The sequence below is a fragment of the Mixophyes fleayi genome, chromosome 1, assembly GCF_038048845.1.
Source record: "Mixophyes fleayi isolate aMixFle1 chromosome 1, aMixFle1.hap1, whole genome shotgun sequence".
Classification (NCBI taxonomy): Eukaryota; Metazoa; Chordata; class Amphibia; order Anura; family Limnodynastidae; genus Mixophyes; species Mixophyes fleayi.
In genome coordinates this window covers 672,722-682,113 of record NC_134402.1, presented here as the reverse complement: position 1 = coordinate 682,113, position 9,392 = coordinate 672,722, and the positions used below count along the sequence as shown (strand labels likewise).

The 9,392-nt window shown below is 41.1% G+C and overlaps 1 protein-coding gene across 9 annotated transcripts in view; it reads left to right on the top strand.

The window, feature by feature from the left end:
• Positions 1 to 4,022: 4,022 nt before the first annotated feature.
• M1AP (meiosis 1 associated protein) overlaps positions 4,023 to 9,392 on the top strand; it is a 65,659-nt gene continuing 60,289 nt past the window's right edge. For 8 of the 9 annotated variants that reach the window (XR_012678059.1, XM_075178565.1, XM_075178546.1 and 5 more), the window contains exons 1-2: positions 4,023 to 4,079; positions 6,708 to 6,912. Coding sequence is in view for 8 of the 9 variants with exons in the window: in XM_075178565.1 (XP_075034666.1) it covers positions 6,709 to 6,912 (204 nt within the window). In the remaining variant the exon portion in view is untranslated. Of the gene's footprint in view, positions 4,080 to 6,232; positions 6,369 to 6,707; positions 6,913 to 9,392 lie in introns of those variants that run through there. The other variant, XM_075178527.1, reaches the window with a different exon arrangement.

The following is a 9,392-nucleotide window of genomic DNA, read 5'->3' as shown; positions in this document are numbered from 1 at the left end:
TTGTGTGGTATAGATCACACAGGTCAGACAGTGTGTGGTATAGATCACACCAGATCAGTGTGTGTATAGATCACACAGATCAGTGTGTGGTATAGATCACACAGAGATCAGACAGTGTGTGGTATAGATCACACAGAGATCAGACAGTGTGTGGTATAGATCACACAGAGATCAGACAGTGTGTGGTATAGATCACACAGATCAGTGTGTGGTATAGATCACACAGAGATCAGACAGTGTGTGGTATAGATCACACAGAGATCAGACAGTGTGTGGTATAGATCACACAGAGATCAGACAGTGTGTGGTATAGATCACACAGAGATCAGACAGTGTGTGGTATAGATCACAGAGATCAGACAGTGTGTGGTATAGATCACACAGAGATCAGACAGTGTGTGGTATAGATCACACAGATCAGACAGTGTGTGGTATAGATCACACAGAGATCAGACAGTGTGTGGTATAGATCACACAGATCAGACAGTGTGTGGTATAGATCACACAGATCAGACAGTGTGTGGTATAGATCACACAGATCAGTGTGTGGTATAGATCACACAGAGATCAGACAGTGTGTGGTATAGATCACACAGAGATCAGACAGTGTGTGGTATAGATCACACAGAGATCAGACAGTGTGTGGTATAGATCACACAGATCAGACAGTGTGTGGTATAGATCACACAGATCAGACAGTGTGTGGTATAGATCACACAGAGATCAGACAGTGTGTGGTATAGATCACACAGAGATCAGACAGTGTGTGGTATAGATCACACAGAGATCAGACAGTGTGTGGTATAGATCACACAGATCAGACAGTGTGTGGTATAGATCACACAGAGATCAGACAGTGTGTGGTATAGATCACACAGAGATCAGACAGTGTGTGGTATAGATCACACAGAGATCAGACAGTGTGTGGTATAGATCACACAGATCAGACAGTGTGTGGTATAGATCACACAGATCAGACAGTGTGTGGTATAGATCACACAGAGATCAGACAGTGTGTGGTATAGATCACACAGAGATCAGACAGTGTGTGGTATAGATCACACAGATCAGACAGTGTGTGGTATAGATCACACAGAGATCAGACAGTGTGTGGTATAGATCACTACAGATCAGACAGTGTGTGGTATAGATCACAGAGATCAGACAGTGTGTGGTATAGATCACACAGAGATCAGACAGTGTGTGGTATAGATCACACAGATCAGACAGTGTGTGGTATAGATCACACGAGATCAGACAGTGTGTGGTATAGATCACACAGAGATCAGACAGTGTGTGGTATAGATCACACAGAGATCAGACAGTGTGTGGTATAGATCACACAGAGATCAGACAGTGTGTGGTATAGATCACACAGAGATCAGACAGTGTGTGGTATAGATCACACAGAGATCAGACAGTGTGTGGTATAGATCACACAGATCAGACAGTGTGTGGTATAGATCACACAGAGATCAGACAGTGTGTGGTATAGATCACACAGATCAGACAGTGTGTGGTATAGATCACAGAGATCAGACAGTGTGTGGTATAGATCACAGAGATCAGACAGTGTGTGGTATAGATCACAGAGATCAGACAGTGTGTGGTATAGATCACACAGATCAGACAGTGTGTGGTATAGATCACAGAATCAGACAGTGTGTGGTATAGATCACAGAGATCAGACAGTGTGTGGTATAGATCACACCAGATCAGACAGTGTGTGGTATAGATCACACAGATCAGACAGTGTGTGGTATAGATCACACAGAGATCAGACAGTGTTTGGTATAGATCACACAGATCAGACAGTGTGTGGTATAGATCACACAGAGATCAGACAGTGTGTGGTATAGATCACACAGATCAGACAGTGTGTGGTATAGATCACAGAGATCAGACAGTGTGTGGTATAGATCACAGAGATCAGACAGTGTGTGGTATAGATCACAGAGATCAGACAGTGTGTGGTATAGATCACACAGATCAGACAGTGTGTGGTATAGATCACACAGATCAGACAGTGTGTGGTATAGATCACAGAGATCAGACAGTGTGTGGTATAGATCACACACAGATCAGACAGTGTGTGGTATAGATCACAGAGATCAGACAGTGTGTGGTATAGATCACACAGAGATCAGACAGTGTGTGGTATAGATCACACAGATCAGACAGTGTGTGGTATAGATCACACAGATCAGACAGTGTGTGGTATAGATCACAGAGATCAGACAGTGTGTGGTATAGATCACACAGAGATCAGACAGTGTGTGGTATAGATCACACAGATCAGACAGTGTGTGGTATAGATCACAGAGATCAGACAGTGTGTGGTATAGATCACACAGATCAGACAGTGTGTGGTATAGATCACAGAGATCAGACAGTGTGTGGTATAGATCACACAGATCAGACAGTGTGTGGTATAGATCACACAGATCAGACAGTGTGTGGTATAGATCACACAGAGATCAGACAGTGTGTGGTATAGATCACAGAGATCAGACAGTGTGTGGTATAGATCACAGAGATCAGACAGTGTGTGGTATAGATCACACAGATCAGACAGTGTGTGGTATAGATCACAGAGATCAGACAGTGTGTGGTATAGATCACACAGATCAGACAGTGTGTGGTATAGATCACACAGAGATCAGACAGTGTGTGGTATAGATCACACAGAGATCAGACAGTGTGTGGTATAGATCACACAGATCAGACAGTGTGTGGTATAGATCACACAGAGATCAGACAGTGTGTGGTATAGATCACACAGAGATCAGACAGTGTGTGGTATAGATCACAGAGATCAGACAGTGTGTGGTATAGATCACACAGATCAGACAGTGTGTGGTATAGATCACACAGATCAGACAGTGTGTGGTATAGATCACACAGAGATCAGACAGTGTGTGGTATAGATCACACAGAGATCAGACGGTGTGTGGTATAGATCACACAGAGATCAGACAGTGTGTGGTATGGATCACACAGATCAGACAGTGTGTGGTATAGATCACACAGAGATCAGACAGTGTGTGGTATAGATCACACAGATCAGACAGTGTGTGGTATAGATCACAGAGATCAGACAGTGTGTGGTATAGATCACACAGAGATCAGACAGTGTGTGGTATAGATCACACAGATCAGACAGTGTGTGGTATAGATCACACAGATCAGACAGTGTGTGGTATAGATCACACAGATCAGACAGTGTGTGGTATAGATCACACAGAGATCAGACATTGTGTGGTATAGATCACAGAGATCAGACAGTGTGTGGTATAGATCACACAGATCAGACAGTGTGTGGTATAGATCACACAGATCAGACAGTGTGTGGTATAGATCACACACAGAGATCACACAGAGATCACACAGATCACACAGATCAGACAGTGAGTGGTATAGATCACACAGAGATCAGACAGTGTGTGGTATAGATCACACACAGATCAGACAGTGTGTGGTATAGATCACACAGAGATCAGACAGTGTGTGGTATAGATCACAGAGATCAGACAGTGTGTGGTATAGATCACAGAGATCAGACAGTGTGTGGTATAGATCACACAGATCAGACAGTGTGTGGTATAGATCACACAGAGATCAGACAGTGTGTGGTATAGATCACAGAGATCAGACAGTGTGTGGTATAGATCACACACAGAGATCACACAGAGATCACACAGATCACACAGAGAACACAGAGATCAGACAGTGTGTGGTATAGATCACACAGAGATCAGACAGTGTGTGGTATAGATCATACAGAGATCAGACAGTGTGTGGTATAGATCATACAGAGATCAGACAGTGTGTGGTATAGATCATACAGAGATCAGACAGTGTGTGGTATAGATCACACAGAGATCACACAGATCACACAGAGATCACACAGATCAGACAGTAGGAAACATACCAAAATGTGATCGCTCTGATTGGACGACACAACTGTCAGTCACCCAGATTTGAGGACAGTGGGCGGGTCTTGCTCCTATTGGCTGAGCCCTGTGCAGTGGATGATGGGAATAATAGAATCTGCTGATACCTGTAGTGCAGCCTGTGAGGTAATAACCACGTGACCAATGTATATAATATCTGTATATATCACCTATATATCTATATATTACCTATATATACAGTATAAGTGTGAGGAGTAATCTGATCTATATATCTATATATTACCTATATATACAGTATAAGTGGGTGAGGAGTAATCTGATCTATATATCTATATATTACCTATATATACAGTATAAGTGTGAGGAGTAATCTGATCTATATATCTATATATTACCTATATATACAGTATAAGTGGGTGAGGAGTAATCTGATCTATATATCTATATATTACCTATATATACAGTATAAGTGGGTGAGGAGTAATCTGATCTATATATCTATATATTACCTATATATACAGTATCAGTGTGAGGAGTAATCTGTTCTATATATCTATATATTACCTATATATACAGTATAAGTGGGTGAGGAGTAACCTGATCTATATATCTATATATTACCTATATATACAGTATAAGTGGGTGAGGAGTAATCTGATCTATATATCTATATATTACCTATATATACAGTATAAGTGGGTGAGGAGTAATCTGATCTATATATCTATATATTACCTATATATACAGTATAAGTGGGTGAGGAGTAATCTGATCTATATATCTATATATTACCTATATATACAGTATAAGTGGGTGAGGAGTAATCTGATCTATATATCTATATATTACCTATATATACAGTATCAGTGTGAGGAGTAATCTGTTCTATATATCTATATATTACCTATATATACAGTATAAGTGGGTGAGGAGTAATCTGATCTATATATCTATATATTACCTATATATACAGTATCAGTGTGAGGAGTAATCTGTTCTATATATCTATATATTACCTATATATACAGTATCAGTGTGAGGAGTAACCTGATCTATATATCTATATATTACCTATATATACAGTATCAGTGTGAGGAGTAACCTGATCTATATATCTATATATTACCTATATATACAGTATCAGTGTGAGGAGTAACCTGATCTATATATCTATATATTACCTATATATACAGTATCAGTGTGAGGAGTAACCTGATCTATATATCTATATATTACCTATATATACAGTATAAGTGGGTGAGGAGTAATCTGATCTATATATCTATATATTACCTATATATGCAGTATCAGTGTGAGGAGTAACCTGATCTATATATCTATATATTACCTATATATACAGTATCAGTGTGAGGAGTAACCTGATCTATATATCTATATATTACCTATATATACAGTATCAGTGTGAGGAGTAACCTGATCTATATATCTATATATTACCTATATATACAGTATAAGTGGGTGAGGAGTAATCTGATCTATATATCTATATATTACCTATATATACAGTATCAGTGTGAGGAGTAACCTGATCTATATATCTATATATTACCTATATATACAGTATAAGTGGGTGAGGAGTAATCTGATCTATATATCTATATATTACCTATATATACAGTATCAGTGTGAGGAGTAACCTGATCTATATATCTATATATTACCTATATATACAGTATCAGTGTGAGGAGTAACCTGATCTATATATCTATATATTACCTATATATACAGTATCAGTGTGAGGAGTAACCTGATCTATATATCTATATATTACCTATATATACAGTATCAGTGTGAGGAGTAACCTGATCTATATATCTATATATTACCTATATATGCAGTATAAGTGGGTGAGGAGTAATCTGATCTATATATCTATATATTACCTATATATACAGTATAAGTGGGTGAGGAGTAACCTGATCTATATATCTATATATTACCTATATATGCAGTATAAGTGGGTGAGGAGTAACCTGATCTATATATCTATATATTACCTATATATACAGTATCAGTGTGAGGAGTAATCTGATCGATATATCTATATATTACCTATATATACAGTATAAGTGGGTGAGGAGTAACCTGATCGATATATCTATATATTATCTATATATACAGTATAAGTGGGGGAGGGGTATATTATCTATATCTCTGTATATATCTAATTGCCTATGGGGAAATAGATCCATGCCTGTGGTACGGGAGCCCTCACTCTTATCAGCAGATAACAATAATTATTTAACATTTACCCATGGTATAATTTTCCCTTTTTTTTTTTTAACGTAAAGTTTTGCAGTTTTCAAACACGGGTACAGATGGTAAAAGGGAAAGGGAAGGTGTTAAAATGAGGAAGGGAAAAAAGGATACACAGTGGGGAAGATACTATAACAACACCTAAAAAGGACATCAACACTACAACCCCCTAAACCAGTAAGTTTAATAAAACATGCTATAGAACTACCTCTTATGATCACAAAGGATCGCCTAATTTTCTCTTTTTAATCATTATTATTATTATTAATAATTTGTGTTATTAAGGTGCATGTGAACGGCAAGGAAAGATCTGAGTATCTGTGAAATGATTGGAATACTGCTGAGTCTTTCTGCTCCGTTCATATACATAGACTGTCTGGAGTTAGAGGGAACCTCAGGTACACAGCTCACTCTGCACATTGTCATGTAGGATTGGGAGCTGTTCTCTTCTGGTTATCATGTCTCTAATATTTCTTATTGACTCTCAGATTCCGTGTATTCCCCTTGTGTGCTTAGGATGACTTCCCGTCACATCAGTCGCAGTACCTACCCTCGCGTCCTGTTGTTAGATACCAACCTCCCAGGTTGGACGGCAGTGAGAGCAGAACTATGTGAGGCTCTCGGTAACACCTTCTGTCTAAGTGCTGCCACTACCCAACCTGGTGAGCTGCTGAGTATCTACATTGTGAGAGAGAGACATCGTTGTTTGCTCCCTCTGCTGGTAAGACACGTAGACCCATAGCGTCAGTGTGTAATACATACATGGGAGAGTGCCTGGTATCTGTATAGGAATGTGAGACTGCTGTATGTCCCTATCAGTGTTGTCAGATCATGTCCTAGTTGCAGCCCAGTGAGAAATTGATGGAAAAAGGATGTATTAGTCAATACTGTACGTGTCAGAAATCACATGGAGTCTACCTCACATCCAGCAATACATCCTCATAGTTCCCCGAACATCAGGCAAGCCGGTACTTCTCCTCCAATGTCCAGTGCAGAGCGATACAATAGTGTAATACAGTCACAATGAGATACAATGCTCTATCCCGATCTTCTGTCTCAGGAATAGATCTGTAGTTTCACCTGTCGTCCCAGAGTGTCCTTACTGCTAAAATTAGTACCCTGTTAAATATAAACTTATAACGTGTTTCGTGAGACACTGCTCACTGTGATGAAACAAGTTTGATATCCCCTTAACCATCCAAACCATCCATACCATCCATACCATCCATACCATCCAAACCATCCATACCATCCATACCATCCAAACCATCGGGCCCTGGGAAGATTCTTCCTACACCTTTCCATGTGCAGAAGTGACAGATGTGTGTGGCACAGTGAGAATCACTACAACCTTTGTAGCACCGCACTCCAACTCTGGGGAACCAGGACCCCATCCCAGAGACCTGCACTGTACCAATCAATCTGGTTTGCTGCCAGGAGGGCAAGTCTGGGTCCTTTCAGGATTCACACTACCCTGATACGTGAGAGGCGAGGTTAGTAGTGCAACAGGTGGATGCGGCAGCGTGGTAGGGGAGGTGCACCCAACACATAAACAGGGGCACCCACAAGTGGTTTGGGAGGATTACCTAGCATCAAAGAATTAATGGGCCCCCATGTTTGCATGCCACTGGGCACTTTTCACTTGTTTGGGGAACGGGGGTTTCGATCTTGGAGAGAAAGAACCAGATGAGGAGTCCCAAAGTTTTCCCACCCATGGGCAGTTTTTTCTTGGGTATGTGGGGGAGGGGAGCTTGCTCTCCAGGAATAGAGGACCCAGGCAAGGATTTCCAGTTATAGCCAGAAACCTAGTCAGAGAGCCAGTCAACAGGTATACAAGGAGTCAGACACCCATAAGAGGTTACATTTACCTGCCAATGGACTATCTACAGTTGGGCATTTGAGAGTGGACACGTCATCAAAAGGATGTTGGGGTGACAGGATGGACCGCCTATGCCACCCTGTCTGAGTTGCTGGAGGCCAGCTGGACTTCCTTGCCACCGTCTACTTTCTTTATCCCAATTGTGCCCCTCTAAATCCAGTAGGAGGGGCCTGCTGCCACCACTAGGCTAATCTGTAAATCACAGGAATTACAGCAGGTAAGTAGGCGTCAAACCAGGATCTTGAAGCAGTGATGTTTATTATTTGTGGTACTAGCGATCTTTCTAGAAGTTACAGATGAAATGATACATTACATGGCCAAACAATGCTCTTTTTGTACAGATTCTGTCATTCATGATGGCAGGGGGTAACTCAGCCCCATGTCCCTGTGATTTCCTAAAGCTTGGTGTTACGTTTCCTATTTACTGGCATCCTGTCTTACAGAGAGATAGTCTAATTACCCCCTCCTGTGCCTTCAGGCTATAGAATGTATTGGACACCCACACATCAAAAGGTCTAATCCGCACGGGGGACTTTGTTTAGAAAAACATTCTTCCTCCAACATGGGTTATTACCTCATGAATGAATACATGAATATGAAATAAACACATTTACACTTATGGCACCCAACACGGGCTTACCATTCACAGGATACTAACCAGCGCTACATCTCCCACACCTTAAATATTTACATTTAAATTAATAAATATACCCTTTAATGCATCTTTAGTCCCTTTGTGCTGAGGTTTAACGCATTTGGCACAGCAACATCAGGCATTAACCCATTCGATGCTGCAGCAGTCTTCTTGGTCAGATGAACAGCGAGGACCCGGCCACAGACGGATTACAGCTTTGCTAACACAGATGTGTGCACAGGAGTAGCCCCGTTTCCTTGTTGTCTCATCTTATGCCACAGGGCAGCATAAAGCCTCACCCCTGCTGAGTGGAATTATATGTCTGCACTCATGGACCCTGGTCGTAAACTAGTGTGTAACTGTTCTTATTAGGACACTTGGTCTAATAAAACATCACTGCTTCAAGATCCTGCTTTGACGCCTACTTACCTGCTGCAATTCCCATGACCTACAGATTAGAATTAGACCAGTCTAATCTGTTATATGGCTGCGGCTCTGGCCAGTGTGATAGGCCAGGGAGAAATATCCACAGCAACCCTGATTGCAGGTCGCGGTCCTCAGGTTCGCCCCAAGATGTAGTGCAGCAGAGTGGAGCGGAAGATGCAAAGTCAGTCAAGCAGGGTCGGTACACAGGAATGGAGTCAGGCAGAATCACGAGGCAACTCAGAGTCAATCAAGCCAGGGTCGG